General features: G+C 40.1%; 1 protein-coding gene across 2 annotated transcripts in view; it reads left to right on the top strand.

The window, feature by feature from the left end:
* Positions 1 to 14,174: 14,174 nt before the first annotated feature.
* Positions 14,175 to 18,398, top strand: part of ADGRL4 (adhesion G protein-coupled receptor L4) — a 76,213-nt gene continuing 71,989 nt past the window's right edge. Inside the window, exons 1-3 of one of the 2 annotated variants that reach the window (XM_069789046.1) lie at positions 14,175 to 14,306; positions 14,828 to 14,888; positions 16,392 to 16,541. In XM_069789046.1, coding sequence (XP_069645147.1) covers positions 14,265 to 14,306; positions 14,828 to 14,888; positions 16,392 to 16,541 — 253 coding nt within the window. In that variant the 5' untranslated portion in view covers positions 14,175 to 14,264. The remainder of the gene's footprint in view (positions 14,307 to 14,827; positions 14,889 to 16,391; positions 16,542 to 18,398) is intronic. The other variant, XM_009918655.2, reaches the window with a different exon arrangement.

Here is an 18,398-nt window from a genome sequence, read left to right as displayed (position 1 = left end):
TATGATGTGAGACTGGGTATGCAACACAAAATGAAAGCATAATCTATTAAATATTATTCCAGTAATAAAACACAAGTCGTATAGCAGTCATATTAATGAAACAACATGATACCATACATCATCCTAGATACCTGAGTTTTGTTATTTTGGATTACAGGATCATGAAGTCTTTTTTTTTTTTTTTTTTTTAATTGGGCATTGGAGGAAAGATTAGCAAACACATTCTAGTTCAGCTTTAATTTATACCATAATTTTTAATGACACTTCATTGCAGGATTTTATACTTGCCCTTGGATAGGTAAGGATTTTACAGGCTTTCCATTAATTACAGTAATTTTGGAAAGTTCCGATTCGTGCTCTGCTAAATGTTGGTCCGGGATTTGAGAAAAATATAATTCACTTTGAGGAAATAAGGGAGTGGATTCATAGGGTGAAAGTGAACATCTGTAGAGTGACTTACTGGATATATGATTTTTGAAACTAACCCACCTGAGTTATAATGAGAAAGCAGCTGTGGGGGAAGTTGTCATGTTGCATACTAATAGGTATTGTGCAGATGGGCCAACATTCTACTTGCACACATACACCCATACACTCTGTCATACCCACCAAAGGTGAGTGCATCACTCAGTACATGATTCATAAATCCGTTAGCTTCTTAGAGCAGAAAAATTGGAAAAATATCATCATGTTAGTGCTAAAACTTATTTGGCAATGAAATTTAAACAACAATTAGCCTACGGTAGTGCTTTTTTTTTTCTTTCTCTTTGATTTCCTGGTATTTCACAAGCTTATGTATAATACATTTTATTGTAATTTCTTTCATGGAACAATGGCAAACCTCAGTACTTCAAGGATATTCAGTTGCTGCCAGCCCCACCTCTTGCTGCCTCAACAGTTCAGCTGGTGATGGCAGTGCCAGCACCCCGTTGCCAGGCATGTTCCAGCTCACCTTATGAATCAGACTCTTTCTTGTGTGCCTTCCACAGGAAATCCACTTAAGTGTAAAGATACACAGTGTATTATACCTGCATCTCTAAGGAAGCTGAAGCACCACATGCCTATTAATAAAACTGTTGAGAGTCAAGTATACCAGAGCATGTATCTCCTGCTTTTTTAGAAACTGACAGATTTAATCAATTAAACTCCAATGCTCTATTCATAGCTCAGGTTTTTTATGGTACAAAGATTCGCATTCCAATTAGCACTCGCAAAGGAAGTTTTCATGTTAACCTGATCAGTAGAATTTCTCCCTCCTCGGTGTCTATCTTATTCCATTGAGACTGCAGCAATGTGTCAGGAAGAGCATCTCTGTTACCTTCTGGTTGAACAAAACTCTCTGAGGCTTCCTTTGAAATCTTGAGGTCTTGTCACTTGAGGTGTTATTTTTTTAAGCATGAACAAATCTTGTCAGCCTAAGCTGAGAAATCAGCTGTATTTTATCAGCACTTTGGGATCAAACTTCACATTCAGTATTCAGCACTGGGTGCTGTATGTGCGACAAAACTAGAGGTTACAGTCTGCTTTAGGAAGAGCATTTCTGGTGGCAGTGGCGATCAGTTTCTTACTGTTTACGGAGTACGTTTACAAAAAAATAACTCAGATACTTCCATTTGTGTGATATATAAAGTGTTTAATATCTTGCAACACTTGCTTATTTATGTAGGCACATTATGTTGAATTAACTACAGCTTCTTTGACTTAAAGTGCCTCGAAACCACACACAACTTTTTAAAGAGAATTAATTGGCGTCATAGGTCTTTTGTAATTAATCCTCCTTAAGGCTGAGGTAATGCTGCTTTGCAGCAGGTCTATCACTTACCCAATTACACACTGATTGCTGCGCTCCCTAGTCTTCCATCTGGACATCTGTAGAGCTCTGGGACTCAAAGAGCTGCATGCTCAGTCCCATCTGGAGGAGTGTCACAAAAGCAAACGTCTACAAGATGTAGCTGGAGTAAATAAAACCAAGATGGTAATTCTGCTCCTACTCCCAGTGCCAAGTCAAAGGAAAAATTCTCTGTGATAGCGACTGAAGACAGGACAGGACCAAGCCTCGGTCAGTGCTCCCAACACCTGCCTGTTTTCTTGGGAAACAGAGAGTACGTTGGCAAGCCGTTCTACCAATGCACATGTACAGTGTTTTTACCAACACACTGGAAAGTTTCTCAGGCACCCAAGAAAAGGTGACAGGCTCCCAAGATACCATAAAGGAAAAAAACCCACCCTTTCTACATACATGCTGAGGTCTGACCAGGAGGAGATTTTTAACAGTGATCATAAATTATATCACCTGGCAGAGAAGTGAGAGCGCTTTGTGCACAGTCGTTTCTGAGTCTGTGCTGTGGAGCTTGTAAAAGCCAGGAATCGAACCTGGGTCCCAAGTCTGAGCTGTATGTCAGTGCTGTACTGCAGAGAGAATGTCAGGACTGAAACGCTGTATGGCATCCGCAAATCAGAATGTACAGGTGTGGGCATTGATGGGCTAATGTTTGAACTAGGAACACTTCTTAAAGAAATTTTAATAATTTTTAAAACATTCCTTGTACTGTGGGTGCAAAGTGAGATGTGTGGGTGTGGGTGTCATAAAGGACATCTCATGGCAAAGCAGATGGTTTGGTTTAGCATGCTCATTTCAAGACAGGTTTTATCCTTAGAATTGTCCTTGTAACCAGGTCTTCTTCCATTTCTGAGGCAGTCATTTCTCACCCAGTGGCAGCACTGTATATTGCAGGCCTAGCTCAATTAATGCCTGTAGGGAACATCCAAACTACCCAGTCCTGCCTTTCAAGTTTTTCCTTCTTTGTATTGTAGGCAACAAGGGTATCCCACTGCTTTAAATTCTGGGGAGAAAAAGGGCTTTCACGTGGATATTCTGTCACTTCAAATGAGCACCGAACAGCTTAGTAGGATCACCACCTTCTCCAGCATAAAATTCTTCAGCGCAGCCTTTCCTCCCAAGACTGCATCCTACCAGGCATTCACAGCTCACCAAGTAAAGCAGCAATGTTGCACTTCATGAAAGCGTTTGCAGAGAAATGCCTCCAAGGGAGAAAAAAAAAACCCAAAAAAAACCCCCAAAACCCCCCACACTGCTTTTTACTTCATCCTCCAGATATCCTTCTCCTGAAACCATAATGCTACTCCTCCAAAGCTACACAGCCAAATCCATCTGACTGTGTGAGTGCCAATACAAGACATTATCCTGTTTATATTAAAGACTGCTGTAAGTGAGCAGTGTGTCTTCCAGGCTGCTCTCATGGCAGTTTAGAAATGGAGCTGGCAAAACACAGCTGAGTTATGGGAGAAGCATCATGGCAGTTTAACACAGCCTGAGACGGCCTCCTGCCAGTTCTGGGAGGCATCTCATAAAGCACGGTGAGAAAAATCACAGAGCTGACATGCAAAAGTTTGCACTGGGTTCCTTGCCAAAATTGCCAACTATGAAGTCAAACAAACAGAATCTGTAAATGAAATGGTTAACATGGGAATTTCTGTAAATCAGATTTAGGAAGTGGTGTGGAAGCCCTTGGTTCCTTTTAACATAGTCTAGCACTGACTTCTTTTCCTCATTTTAAAATCCCCATGTAGACAAGCCTAATATGCTAATAAAATATCAATATAGCTTAAAGTTTAGAAGACTTTATTTTTATCCAGAGTAGATTAAATCGTCTTCTTTTGGCCTCTTATATCTTACATCAGAGAGCAGGAAATAGTAAACATTTCTTATTTCATCTAGCATCTTGAGCACACACATAAATATATATTTTAAAGAAATGTTTAAAACATCTTTTTGTTATAATATAGACCAGTGTGAGAACCCTGAGAAAAGAATAAACTACAAGCATGCATAACAACCACACATCGGTTTAAAAACCGTGCAATAGCTAAGCATGAAGGGGAGAGTTAAAGGATTATATGTGAAAACTGTAACTCTAAAATTTGTATTATTCTAGGTTTAAGTCCCACCATTATCATTGTTTGGTGGTTTTATATGCTGTTGAGTAATAGTTTGTCCACAGCCTGGCTTTTATTGAAGGAACTGCTTGTGCAGCAGTTGTGCTGGCAATAACCTCTAATACAGTTATGGTCACTTAATTAAACAATTTGGAAGTTTACTTTAGGTGACATTTAAAATTGAAATTTCAAGTACGTTATTCTACCGTGTTCTCTCTTGTTATTGTTCAGTAAAATGCTGTATTCAAGGAAATCCATGAAATTACAATTCAAAGACTGTGATAAGAATGGATTAGTTTTGTACCATTTTTAGCTCTCATTACAATTTTTGTTGCAAGACTAAGTCTACAGATTGAGTATAAAGTATATCAGGCTTTAAATTCAGTGATAAGTCATTGTTAGGACAGAGAATTTTGTGATAACACAGGCAGAAGATTAATCCACTCTGATGACAGCCTTGCAAGTCTATGAGGAACAGAACACAGAGCAAGATTTATCCATCGCATTGACAAGGACGGTAAGGGGAATGGGAAATAGAACAAAATGAGTCCATTTGCATGACAACCTAAGACTATAATCATATGGTTCTACTCAAATCCTACAGTAATGGACCATAAAGAAAAAAGCATAAACAAGGCACATCATTTAAAACTATATTGTACTCATCAACCGTTCCAGTGTCTGTAGAAAACATAATCAGGGAAGAAAAATTAATTTCAGTCTGCTAAATTACACTGTAAATGCAGAGGGGATACAACAGAATTCAAACAAAGTTATTCATGTGGCTTTCATAAGTTTGAATAAATTCATTCTGCTCTGTATTCACAAAGATGAGACTATCAGACTAGATCCTCAGCTTGCATAAAGCAGCATAGTTCCCTTGACTTCAGTGAGCTTAAAATCTTCTCAAAATCTCCAAGGAAACCCTCTTCTTGATGGGGAGGCTTTGAAAATACTGAAATAAAAGATAATTTGAGATACCTAGGGGAGAATTTTAAAGAATGGAGATTGGCAAACAATGTGAAAAATAGAATAGCAAATGTACATGTGCAGCTTCCACATCCCTGTAGTTCCCTGAAACACACTGGAACTTCTCACACATCTATTTGTGTGCGCAGATGTTTCTAGGATCATGGCTGTAATGCGGTAGAGAAGGGATTTGTGAGCTGAAGTCCAGCATATCATCACTTGAATTAAAGCAACTGTGATGAGTGTTAGGGTTATAACATATATAGTATATCATGCATATACTATAAACCTATAGTTGTTTTATTCTTTAAGTAATTAAAACAATGCAAACTAAGGCATATGCACCAAGTAAATATGATGTCATCATTGGAAAGCTCTTAAAAGCTTTGTCTAAAGGTCAAAATCAGAATTACATTAATTTAGTCATGAACCTTTGCACTTTCTCATCTAAACAATGGAATCTTATTTTAATTTCCTTTCATTTTAAATACAGGCATTTCTGTGAAGGAAGTTGTATATGAATATCTGCACGTCCCCTTTCCTGAAACCTTATGAAAAAAGCAGTATCATATTGTACAATCAGCACTGACTATGCTGCATATGTATAGCAGCAGTGTATTTTGAAAATATTTAAAACAGTTTATCTGAAAACATCTGAATTAGTAAGTGAAGACTTCAGTGTATCAGTTCAAGCAGTACATGAATAGACTCATTGTATTCAGTTCTTTTAAAGAAGAAGTCCTATAGCCATGCGTAAGCAAAATTTCCACTAACTTTAACTTGCAGGAATTTATTCAGGAACCGCCTGCCATACCTGGGTGTTCACATACTGAACTACATGTGACTGAGGCAAATACATATTTCTTGCTGCTTTTTGAGCATTGCAGACTATATTCCATTCTGTTTTCGTCATTATACTAATGTGCAGAACAGACCTTAAAAGAATTTAGGCTAATCATCCAAAAGGCCAAATGGTCCTCTCTGAGTATGTGTGTGAGAACTTTGACATGGTGTTCACATGGAGCTTAATGTGGAGCATAGGTTGAATTTACTGAAGCGACTGAAGAGGCTCTTGTCCTTCTATGCACACTTAACATAGTATTAATGCTACTTAAAAATAAGGAAAAAAAGGATAGGGGAAATCAAATTAAACTGCTCACCAGCTACCTCCATTCAACCACTTCTCGGCCTATGGAAGTCAAATCAATTTAATCTCTCTGATACAGCTTTCTCATGCATTGTGTCACAGTGTTGCAAATTCACTGCCTCGTTCACAGGCTTTGCTTCTCTGTTTTCCCTTTCTAGCATCTACATGGATTTCAAAGACAACCTTGATCTAGGTTGATGCTGCCACACAATGCATAACAGAAGTAACAGACTGGATGGGTTCTTAACTGCTATTATAATATCTCATTCTTTTATGATCTTGATTTATGACATATGATCTTGTTTTAGAAACACACAGGGTAAGGTTTAAAAAGAAGCCGTGCCTCATGTAAGCAGCGTGATCTCTGCTGTATGGGTGAGGGAGACTGTTGCTTCTTGAAACGGCCAAGGTTGGCAGGGTCCTACAAAGTCCGGTTCCCGGCCCGGGGCTTCGTCTGGGTGTGTAGCTGCAGAGGCAGCAGAGATGTTGTGGCCGGCAGCCTGTTAGCAGGAGCTGCAAATGGCTCAGCTGACCAATACCAGGTAGCACCTGTACAACCAAACCTGCTGGGAGTCCATAATCCCCTACCAGATGGGACTGAACCAGAATGCCAGGATGCATGCAACAGCCAATCCATAAGCCAAAACAGTTGGAAGTAGGGGCTTGGTCAGGAGCCAGTGCAGATGGCAATGGAGGGCTGGTCAGGACTGCAAGACTTTGCTTGGCATTGGGTGGGCGCGGATACAGATGGCGAATGGGATGTGTCAGAAGTGCAGTTCTGTCCTTACTTGTCTTGTGTCAGATTGTCTTCGCATGAGAAAGGGAGGGCTCTTCCAAAATAGAAGCTTAGCTTCTGGGACTCTGTCCCCTCTCTAGAGATATCTCCTCTACCCCTGAAATGGGAGATTTGCCTGGAAACATGCAGGCTGAATTTTATTTGGAGGGATTGTTTGTATATGGGAGTAAAATGTGAATTTCCTGCATGCATTTGCACTAGTAAATCTTTAGCACTCAATTGTTTGCAGAAAGTGAACAAGGACTAGTCACGAATGCTGTCAAAATGGAATTTGCTTTTAACTTCAAATGAATATTCATTAATAATTTCCTCCACTATTTGCTCACTACTCATATTTAATGACATGGCAAATGGGATGAATAACAAGGTGCTGAAATTTGCTGACAATACACCATTATTTAAGTTAATATAAACCAAGGAGCAAAGTAAGGAATTTCAGGAGGAGCTAATAAAACCTGAGTGACTGAATAACAAGATACCAGATGAAGTTCAATGCAGACAAGTACAAGATAATGAACATTGGAAGAAATCATTTGAACTACTTGTACGTATTGATGGGGTGTGAATTAGCTCTAACCTCTCTGGGTTAGGATGGACGTATTGTCCAACGGCAGTGAGGAAGGAAAAAAGGTTGCAAACCATTCCTGGGAAAGGTGAGTCCAGATCAGAAAGATCTCTTCAGTCCTACTTCAGCCATAAGCAGGGCTAATGTAAGATAGAAATAGTGACCTCTAGACCTCTGTGCAGGAGTCCAAGCTGGGGAAAAAAATCACTAGATTTATTTATTTATAATTAATTTCTCATATCAGGGATGGAATTACACTAATTTAAGCTAAAAGGCAACTCTGAAAGGACATAGTCAAAATAAACAACTCCAGGGGAAAGGGCAGACACATGTGAAAAGTGGTCTGAAGGATGCAAGTTAAACAAACCGTTTACTTTCAGAGCCAAAAGAGCATCAGCATCATACAAAATAATATGCAACTCTGTGATGGGCATATTTTGAGTTTCTTCAAGACATGCCACAATCCAGCAGCTAGCATTAGAGAACAAACAGAAAGGTTTAGCAATGAGTAATTAGGTTTAAACTAAGATGCTAAGCTTTTCATTGAAGCAATTGAGATAAATTGTCGTAGTGGTGGTCTCTAGCAGAGGGTGCAAGCAGCATACTACAGGTTTCAGTTTTACACTGCTTCAACAGGACTTGCCAGAGCTCAGCCATCAGTGCCCTAACACCACAGGAACATGAGCCGCTAGCATGAAGAAGTGAGTGAGAATATGGCTCTAAGTCACTGTCCCAGGCAGCAACAAAGCCTGAACTTTTCTGTAGCTGCTATGAACTCTCTGCTGTGTAGTTCTGGGGTCCAGAGGAAGCTCTTTCTGGAGTCAGTCCACGTGGTTTGCCAAGTGACTGGGATGCTAGAAAAGCAATTGGAGAATAGCGGGGTTGCCTGAGGACCTGTCCCTCCTGTTCCTTCTGCTTTTCTCTCTGTCAAAGCATTGTCCCTGCTGTCATTGAGTGGAGGGACTTCACTTGTGCTCTGTGGGCTTCTGCCAACTTTTCTCCAAACTTTATACCTTCCCGGTGAACTGCCATGTTCCTGAAACCTTGAATGCAGGAATGAAGATCTTTCTGCCTGGGAAGGAATAATGCAAAAAGTCAGTGATAATACAACTGTTGTTTTTAATGCAGGTGTTTTGTTGTGACTTATAGCACTCTTGGCAGTTCATAGGATGAACTTTCTACTCCAAGTCCTAAATGATCGTCCAATATTTTCCTCTTCTGAGTATTATTTTTTTCCCCTCCACGGACCTCAAGCATTTTTCCTTCTGCAAGAGTTCCCAGATAGGAAATGCACAAATTCCTGAGGAGTCACTGGGAGGAAGGAGGAGTCACTTGGAGGAAGAAGGAAGGGATGCAGCTGGGGGAAGTGGTGAGGAAGGATTGGGGGCAGGAGGAAGAGGGCTCTGGCTATGGCAGGACAGTGAGAAGGAGGGTAGAGCACAAAAGCAGCAGAGAGCTGGCACTTCTAGGAGCTGTCAACTGGGGCATTTGTAACTGTGAGGGACTGAGAGGGTGCAAAAGAGCATCTGCTATTCCAGCATTGTGTATACCTCATCTGACCACAGTCCTCTCCATCTCTGTGGCCACATTTAGGTGGTCACACCTCCTCCTTTGCTCCCTTTGGGCCTTCATCTCTGCAAAATAGAACCCCATGGCAGCTGGAGGTTCCTGGGAAGCGTAGGACCAAATCCTGAGATCCTCACTTAGGATCTAGTCATTCCTCAACAGACATGGAAGTTAATTCAATAAGGACCCAAACCTATGTTGTAATTTAACCATTTTTCAGCCTGTTACCTGAGGAGAAAAAAATCCAGGATGGCTTTGTGGGATATTAGCCTGCTGGAATATTGACTGGAGTGTTGTGAGGGTAAACACCTGGGCAGGTTAGGACAGTGACTGCCACTACTTCAAGTCTAAGACTGTATGACAGACGAATGAGAAGTGTCAGAACTCTTCTCCCATGAAAGTAAAAAAAAGAAAAGGCAATTGCGGTCTTCTAGGAGCTAGTCTGGTTATCTGGTGGTTAGCATATTAGCACTGCACTGTAAGAGCCCTTCACTTCTAATCTTCTGGTATAAAATGAATGTGGATTAAAAGCAACTGGTAATCTGGCATTTCATTGGTGTAATTATTCATGGGGTTCACTCTATCCCTCCTGCAGAGATGTGACTATCATTACAACTACCGTAGCATGACCAGTCCCAGGAGAACATAAACAGACATGGAAACTGAATTACTTTATCCCTTTTAGCTGTAAGGATCTTTATACTCAGCCTCTACATCTCTTCTGTATTATAGCAGATGTGGAAACAGAGCCCAATTTCAGGGCAGTTAATCCGGCTTTCAGAAACATCGCATTCACTTTAAATTCCCTCATTTCATTACTTCATCCAAGGTAAAGCAAAGAGCAGAAAGAAACTGGCTCTGAACACTGAAATGTGCAATTTCTTTCAGATGGACATAGCTACGCAGATTTAGTAGGATGTGTGCATGCATATGTTTATGTGTGTTTGTGTGTTTATTGCTTCAGAATTGCCTAGAGTTACATCATCCCAAGAGATATATTCAGCCCTGTATGCTCAGATGGAATATGATGTTTGCACATAAAATGATAAGGATTCATGAGGCACTCAGACAGGAAGGTGAGGTGAGGCCGTTATAAAACAGATGCTAACACTACTTTGGGGCTGAGTCCTCTGAGGTAGGCTGCTCTATGACAGACTAGTCTGTGTTTGAAAAATGTTTTCCCTGGATTTTTTATTTGAAAATAATTTTAACCAAGCATGGAAATTCATTATTTTGATCTGACATTTAAGTACATTTTCAATTGTATCCAGATTTTATTGACTAGGAAAAAAAGCTATAATTGCTCTAGTGACTAGGATAAATGAAACATTTCTGAAGTAGTATAAAGATCATCTAAATTCTTGAAGTGATAAGATTTGGCTTGAAACCAATAAATTAATTTGATATTTAGAAAACAAAAAAAGCCAGCAAGCATCAGACAAAAAGCTTTATCCAAGGTATTTGTGCATCCTCAGTCTGTTTTACATCCCATTTTCCATTTGGCAGCAAACCTGGCGATTCAAGTGAACAGTCATTTGTCAAAAAAAGCAAAGGCTGAAAGGAAAGATCATGATGATCTTTTTATTATTGGCATTAAATATTTATCAGCCCAATTCAGTAACAGATACATATATGTGCTTATGTGATAGAGATAAATGTGTGAGTATGTGCATGTACATGCATGTGGCTGTTCCGTACATACAGAGTGGATTATATTGGAGCACACTGTTGAAGGGTTAGATACCGGAGTCTGAGGGTGCTGAATATATGTGGAACTCAACAGGAAGGAAGCTGAAGATGTGTGAACCCTACCTGGAGTGTTCAGGATCTCTCAGTCTGATACACACTCTCACCATCCCCTCTCATGATGAACTATAGTGGTCTGAAAGTGGGGTCCACAACCTATGGCAGATACATTTGTAAGATCCCCATCAGATGACATCTTTTGGCTCTTACTAAGTATTTACTGGCATACTTAACTTGTAATTTGAGAAAGAAATATATATCCTGCTTTACCACACTTGTTTTTCCCCACTGTAATGTAAAACTGCAAATGTGGTGAGGCTCTTTGGTATATATCCAGCTAGCAGTCCAGATTTGATCACACCAAAGCAATAAATATCTTCAATACAGTAGATCATGCTTATGTTCATTTAAAAGAAACACACCTAATATCAGCTCTGTTCAGTTTTTGCTCCTTTGTTGGTACTATAGGCAGTTTCTGGAATGAAAGCAGTCCCTCTATATTTATCTGTATTTATCTTTTGAAAGCTACGTAAGACAGCTCTAGGAAGTGTTAACTTCCCTCCTTCATCAGCTGCGGGTGTTAGTTTCATAGCATTGTCAGCACAATCAGCACCCCAATTACCTTTAAAACCACTGTGAATAAATACATTTCTTCATGATGCAAAGCTTGGAAAATATCCAGTAATTTCTAAAAGCAAGCTGATGTCTTCCTATCAGTTTACCAGCAAAAAAATCAACTTGAGAATTCTACAGTCACACATAAGATATTGTAATCACAGTGATCAGTAATCAAAAATGTCTGGTTTGAAGTCAAGCATGTTAACCTGTGTATATTCATTTACTTATGCCCTCTTAACTCAGTCTTGCAAAGATAAATAAGCCCATTTATAAAACCAACAACATATTTAAGTATAGAATTGGGGCTTTGCTTCCCATGTGTAAGAATTGAGAGGCTATCTTGTGGAGTGTTTCCACAAACCATTTATTTTTAATGCTTCTTTATTTTGAGGCAAGTAGGGATAGATTCTGCAGTACTGACATTCCACATTCTTGTACCCTTTTTATTTAGTTCAGACATATTCTCCAGTCTTCCAGGAATATGCATGTTTGTGCATGTCCCTCGTCCCTGCCTATAAAGACAGGCACCCATCAATACTTCAGTTTTATGACACCTCAGTATTTTTTTCTCAGCATATTTTGAAAATTTTGACAGCACAAATTTGAAAGTGTCTGCTTTCTCGTGTGTTCACCTGCTCATCTCCACTTGTTTAACTCCTTATCCCTATATGCCAATAGATATTATCAGTAAATCCTCCTGGTTTAATCTCCAAAATGTCTCAGAAATCTCCCCTTTCCTCTTCATTCTCCCCATAAAATCTTTGTCAAGTCCATCCTTCTCCACATCCATGCCTACTGCGACCTTGCTGTCTTCAGCCTCTAAATGACACTCACATTAGCCAGTTTTTAAAGTAGTCTAATGCAAAAGTAATCCACTGCTCCCAGTATTGAGATCTCATTAAGATATTCCTAAATCCCTCTTCTTCACTGTCTCCCTATTGCCTTCTAAATCTGATCGAAGCTCCTTTTATCACCCAGAGTTCCTCTTGACCTAACCTTCCTTCTTCTGTCCTTGCTCTGTTCTTCCACATTTTTCTTCTTTATGTACTCCCTCCTCACCTACTGCTGCTCACAGTGTAAACCATTTGCCAATTAGACCTATGCACTGCCTTTGAGGTTGTCCACTATACCTGTGAGTGGAGTAAGTAGTTCAACAATACTATTCCAGATGGAAAGTATCCTGATGTGATTGGCATAGTCCCCTCAATAAGTTTGAACTATTGACTACCAAAAAGCAAGTCTTCATGTGCCTTACTAGCAAAAAGGGAAGGAGGCATTTGTCTTCTTATAGTGAGATTATGGTTTTTTTCTGAGTCATCCACAATTTCTCCTGTGTCCTTAGGCCTCCAATCAGAAAAGGAACTAAAGTTTTTACTATAAATTTATTATTACTATGATTCATGAAATTGCTCTCCAAACAGTCTATCTGAACACCCCTTACAGAAAACTGATGTCTAGATGAAATTGAAATGTACATCTCTGGCTTTTCCAAAATATGTTTCCAGCTCTTAAGATATGAAATTTAGGTTGTAACTTCTTGCTCTCTCCACTTGCTTATTATTAAACATCTCTTAGCTTGATTTTGGGGAGTAAAAAGACACAGAGCAATAAGATATAATTTCTGCGTTATAGGCTATCCAGACCCAGCCCTTATTAGTCCACTGAAATTTAGCAGCAGGATCTGTAAGTTAGTTCAGACAAGCCAAGCTGGCAATACAGCACGTATCAGCACGAAGGACAGGACATGCAGATCAAAAGTCCCCTCAGTTCATCTGACTTTCTGTTCCTCTGTGTCTCTGTGCATTAGATTATGGGAAAACTTAACAAAACAAACTAACTCCTATTCCCTTCCTCTCTTCCCCTTTAAGTCCTCCCCCCCCCCTCACAAAATCAAACGGGAGAAAAACAGTCTTCCTACACCTGGACCCTTTGTTCATTATTCTGTGGTTCATCGAAAATTAACATCCGGTTACTGGAGCTTCCTCTCTCTTTGCCAAGGTGCTACAGAAGTATTTTATGCCAACTGGACACCTACGTGCTATTTCTACATGCCTCACACCTCCCTGGCCTGACTAGAGTTTAACCCATTGAACTCCAGCTAGCAGCAATCATGAAGCTGGAAAATGATAGTGAGCAAATAGTTCCTAACAAGTTTAGAAAAAATGTTGCTACATCCACATCCACAGGTAATTCCTAAGAGCAGGCTGATGCTTTCCTATCCATTCCCTACCAAAGTCCCAACCTCAAAACTTTCTAGTCAGACATGAGATATTCGACAGCTTCATGTCCTTTTTATTTTGTTTAGAGAGATTCTCCACTCTTCCAGCAGCATGCCTGTTTGTGCATGTCCCTCTTCTTCCATCTATAAAGACAGGCATACATCAATGCTTCAGTTTTACAATGCTTCAGTATGTGAGTCGTCATCTCCAGGAAGCTGGGAAATGATGATATGCATGTCATCCATAACAAGATTAGAGAATACATTGCCATGTTGGTGCGTAATACATGTATATGCTGAAGTTTCATCGATTAGGGTACTATAATGAGGATAGAACTGCTCTCATGTTTAACGCAAAGACATGCCAAATCCTTTACCAAATTGCCTATATCGAATATGTCCTATTACACAACACCCTGTTTCAGTCCCATGAACTCATAGAAACTTTGGCTCCTTCAGCTCCTGAGATTCCCAGCCATACAATTGCCTTCCTGCCTCTTTCCTCCCTGCCTATAGGTCTTTGTTTTGCTCACAAAGCAGAGTTCAGTGGATTTCCTGTGCCCCCTCACAGGCCATTACCCTTAAAGCAACATCGTTTGGCTGCAGTAAGGATCTATCTCAAAACCGAAGAAAGCAGTAGGAAGAACGATTGCAGTCAGCCAAGACTACAAGTCTCCAAAAAATGGGTCTTGGGGCTCACATATACTCGGCTCACCAGGAAAAGGTGGAAGGAAGCATGTAGACCGTTACCTCTGAGCTTATAAACTCTGACCTAGTTACTAATCTCCTTCACCTCTTCCTCACCCTCCCTGATCTGCTCCACCATTCTGCGGTTGCTTCTTTACTCCTCCTGCCAGCAGGCTGCAGCTCACCCCTTCCATCTTCATCTCCCCTTGTCCCAGGCACTCTCCCAAGCAGCTCCTTTAACGCATCCTTCTCTAACCCACTCACCCCCGAATCTTCTCTGATAGCCCCTGCAAAACCCAGGCTCCTACTTCTCTTTTACTTTCTCATTTATTCCCTTCTCATTGATTGCCTACTTGCCAGAAGACCAGGTCCTGAGCCCCTCCTGACCCTTCCCGCCCTGCCTGCGAGTCTCAAGAGCTTTTGGAAACGTGAAGCTTGGGACAAAGGGCAGTGTCAGGGCTGTGCCTGCACCAGGACGTTGCTTTCCTGATAGGCATGTGTGCGTATTTTGCACATGGTCATACATTTTAAGGCAGGGAGGTTTTTTCTGTGACACAGGGGATCTGCACCAGGCACCACACAACAACAGCATCACCAATGAAACTGCTTCCATTCCTAGGTAAGTGAAATCTCCTTCCCTGGGGAGCGAGTGGCAGGTGGGAAGGGAGCAGGGTCTGGCAAGGAGAAATGAGTGGGTTGGAGATGGTGGAGAGCTGCTGGGTTCACGGGACTGAAAGTCCCCGTAGCTTTGATCAGTGCTGCTACCAGATTTGGTAATTGCATGGTTAATTTCATCCCAAAAACAAATCCCAAAAATGCTAGTCTTTATATCACTGTGGGTTTTGTTCTGTAAAAAACAGGAATATTGTGGATTTCCATGGGTTTGGTATTGGGGGTTTTTTTTCTCTCAATCTGCTTGGGAGATTTTTAGATTTCACATGTTATGAACAGTAAAATGACAACAGAATCCCACAGGTTTCTGTTTTAATCTCTGGAAGATGGTCTCCTCTCTCAAAAACAGAGGGAAAAGATTAAACTTGGTGATACCTAAATTGATTTAGATTATATATAATTGTGGAAAAATTGTGTGTAATTTTTAGTCTTTTGAATTTTTCATGAAATTTTAATTTGTCCAAGAAAACAACGCCTCAGTGAGATTTCCTGAAACAATGTAACCTGTAATTGTAACACTAGGCTAGCAAATATCCAGAATAATATTTGGGTAGGGAAAAGCAGAACTCCAGGGGAAGAGAGCATACAAAACGGTCTTTGTGTTCTGTGACTTTTGTTATGTCCTGCTAACAATTTATAGAGTACAAAGTAGAAAACTTACTGTCCCTTCCAAGTTAACTGCCTCATTTCTAACCTATTACAGGGTGTGTATAATTATTCAATGAGTTGTTAGTTTTCTCAAAGGGAGAGATTCCTTTTTTCTTTGTGTTAAAAACCATATGCATTCATATAATGGGAAAGCAGTTAGACCATTTAGGAATCATCCAGTGGATGGAAAAAAGACAATACTTTCCTAACATGGAAGCAGTATTTTAAGAGATTAACTTTAAATAATTTGGATAAGTTTTTAAACCCTAATGTCATAGTGCTGTAAATACTGTGACATGTAATTTTCATCTCTCATACTATGCACATGTGTTAGCTATGCAAGTATGGAAGTGCTTATAAAAATAAAAACTCTGATCAGGGGAATCCTCTTTGGTATTTTTCACTTGATATGTGTAGGGCAGTTTGGATTACTCTCAATACATAATTCAGAGTGGAAATTCCAGTCTGTGCTTTACTGGAAAGTACTAGAGAGCTTTGAAAGCCTTTCAAATGTTTTCTCCAGATCACTGAGTAACTTCTATGTTGTTTACCAATTTTATACCGGTTGAGCACACATACCAGTTCTTAATCTACAGTGTGTCCTGTTTCTGGCCCCTGGGTTTACCAAAGAAATCCCTGTAGTTGGTGGTCCTTGCCCCATCGTGCGATATAGCTGAGACTGTGATGCTGTTTAGTTCACTGGAATACAGCAATTTTGTGGATACCTTTTGCCTAATCTGGTTTTAGAGTTTGGAATGAAGTTTTTGGATAAAGAAACAAGTCTGATTTTCCTTTGTTCCAGTTCTGATTTCCAGTCTGCTGGACTATGGCTGCACTTCTGCAAGCTGCAACATAACATGCCACAAAGACGCCAGATGTGAAGTTCGGGGTGGGACAACAGGCTGCTATTGCTCCCAAGGATACACAGGAGATGGCATAAGATTCTGTTACGGTAAACAGATTTTACCTGTATGCATTTCTGTTATGTGCTTGCTTGAAAAACTTACTCAAGAGCCCATTAACTCAGGGATTAAACTTTGTGTCACAACACCTTACACTAATGTGTTCTCAAAGCCAAAAACTTCAGCAGTTTCTGAGAAATTCTACAACTTACTCTCAGCCTAGTATTTTAATATAGCATACCGTGCATCTCGGATGAGTATGACCTGTTTTCCAGCTTTCCTTTTCCATGAGAGATGCTGATGTATCTTCTCTGATTTACCATCAGCAACTTCCCTTGTGACTCAGGACTTCCGAAGCTTGGAGTTGGCATGACTGCTGCTTTACAGCCCTCACATCTCATCCACACACATGTAGTGCTAGGCTGCTCTTCCCAGCAGCTGATCATGATCAAATAATACAGCTCCTGGGCTACTCTAGAAGACTGAGGAGGAGGGCTACTCCACAGAGACGTGGCCATGTGTGAGGCCAATGTTAATTTTTCCACTACAGCTGCTTGCAAGGGAAATATGCCAGAAATTCTACAGAGGGGTCTGCCCCTGGATACCTTTATCTTCCATCCAAAGTAAAGGATATTTTCCTTGCCTTCATTTTTGACTTGTCCTCCACTATGAATAGCTCTAGTACTTATTTCCACCATTAGATAAAGTGATGCCCAGCTGCAGGCAGGCTGAAATTCATATGAATCTTGTCAGTTTGTCGGTGTCCTGAGAAGTAGTGATGAATATTAACCATCTGCTTGGTCAGTTTTTGTGTTTCATGCAACTCGGGAAATTTAGAAGTAACAGAGGCACTTCAGTTTGGTATGAGCACAGGTAAGCGGCCCACCTTTAGTTTGGATATTTATAGCTCATTTGCCATGGTGTACTTGGAAGTGTGCTTGTTTTAGGAAAATTTAGAATGCGAAGACCTTTTTTCTAAGGAAGCTGCCTACCCTTTTATAAGCTGAGAATGCTTAGAGAGAAATATAGCTGTCTAAAATAATAAACAATAAGGAATCACAAAAATCATAGAATAATTTAGTTCGGAAGAGACCTCTGGACATCATCTGGTCCAGCTCCCCACTCGGAGAAGGTCCTACTTAGACAAGGTTGCTCAGGGCCTTGTCCAGCCAAGTTTTGAGTATCTCCAAGGATGAAGACTGCACACCTTTCTAGGCCCCTGTTCCAGTGTCTGACTACCATAATTTTGAAAACTTTTTTCTGATATCTAGTTGAGGTTTCTCTTGTTGCAGCTTGTAACTTTTGCCTCTCATGTGCACTTACCACTGTACATTTCTAACAATAGTTTAGTTTCATCTCCTTTCTAAACCCCCGTGACCCCCATTAGGTAGCTGTAGACAACAGTGTGATTTCCCCTTTGCCTTCTCTTCTTAAGCCTGAACAAACACTGTTCTCTCAGCCTCTTCTTTGCATCGTGTGTCATGTAGTCACTAAACATATTTCTTGAATTTAATGCTAACCTTGCCCTAAATATAGGTCAATCGTTATTTGTCTATTGAGCTGGTCAAAAGAAAATAAGAAGAAATGACCTTCACCGCACTAGTATTGTATTTGCACTAATTCAATTTTACTACCATGAGTAAGCTGGTTGATTTGAAAGTTAAGTGCACATTACGTTTGCAGAGTCAAGGGCCTATGCTTGTGAATAATGCAGAGAAAGATGAAAACCAAGTCAATTTTTAGCAATACTACCAGGAACAAATGAAACCACTGCTTACTTATCTACCATGATCAGGTATCCACTATATTGTCTGTACTTTTCTAGAAAGTTATGATTATGAATCATCAATTAAATTTTTGGTAAAGATACCTGTTGTTCTTCACTGACATTACTGATGTTCTTAAAT

The sequence above is a fragment of the Haliaeetus albicilla genome, chromosome 8 (assembly GCF_947461875.1).
Source record: "Haliaeetus albicilla chromosome 8, bHalAlb1.1, whole genome shotgun sequence".
Classification (NCBI taxonomy): Eukaryota; Metazoa; Chordata; class Aves; order Accipitriformes; family Accipitridae; genus Haliaeetus; species Haliaeetus albicilla.
The sequence above is the reverse complement of the archived record's forward strand: the minus strand, read 5'-3'. Positions and strand labels throughout refer to the sequence as shown.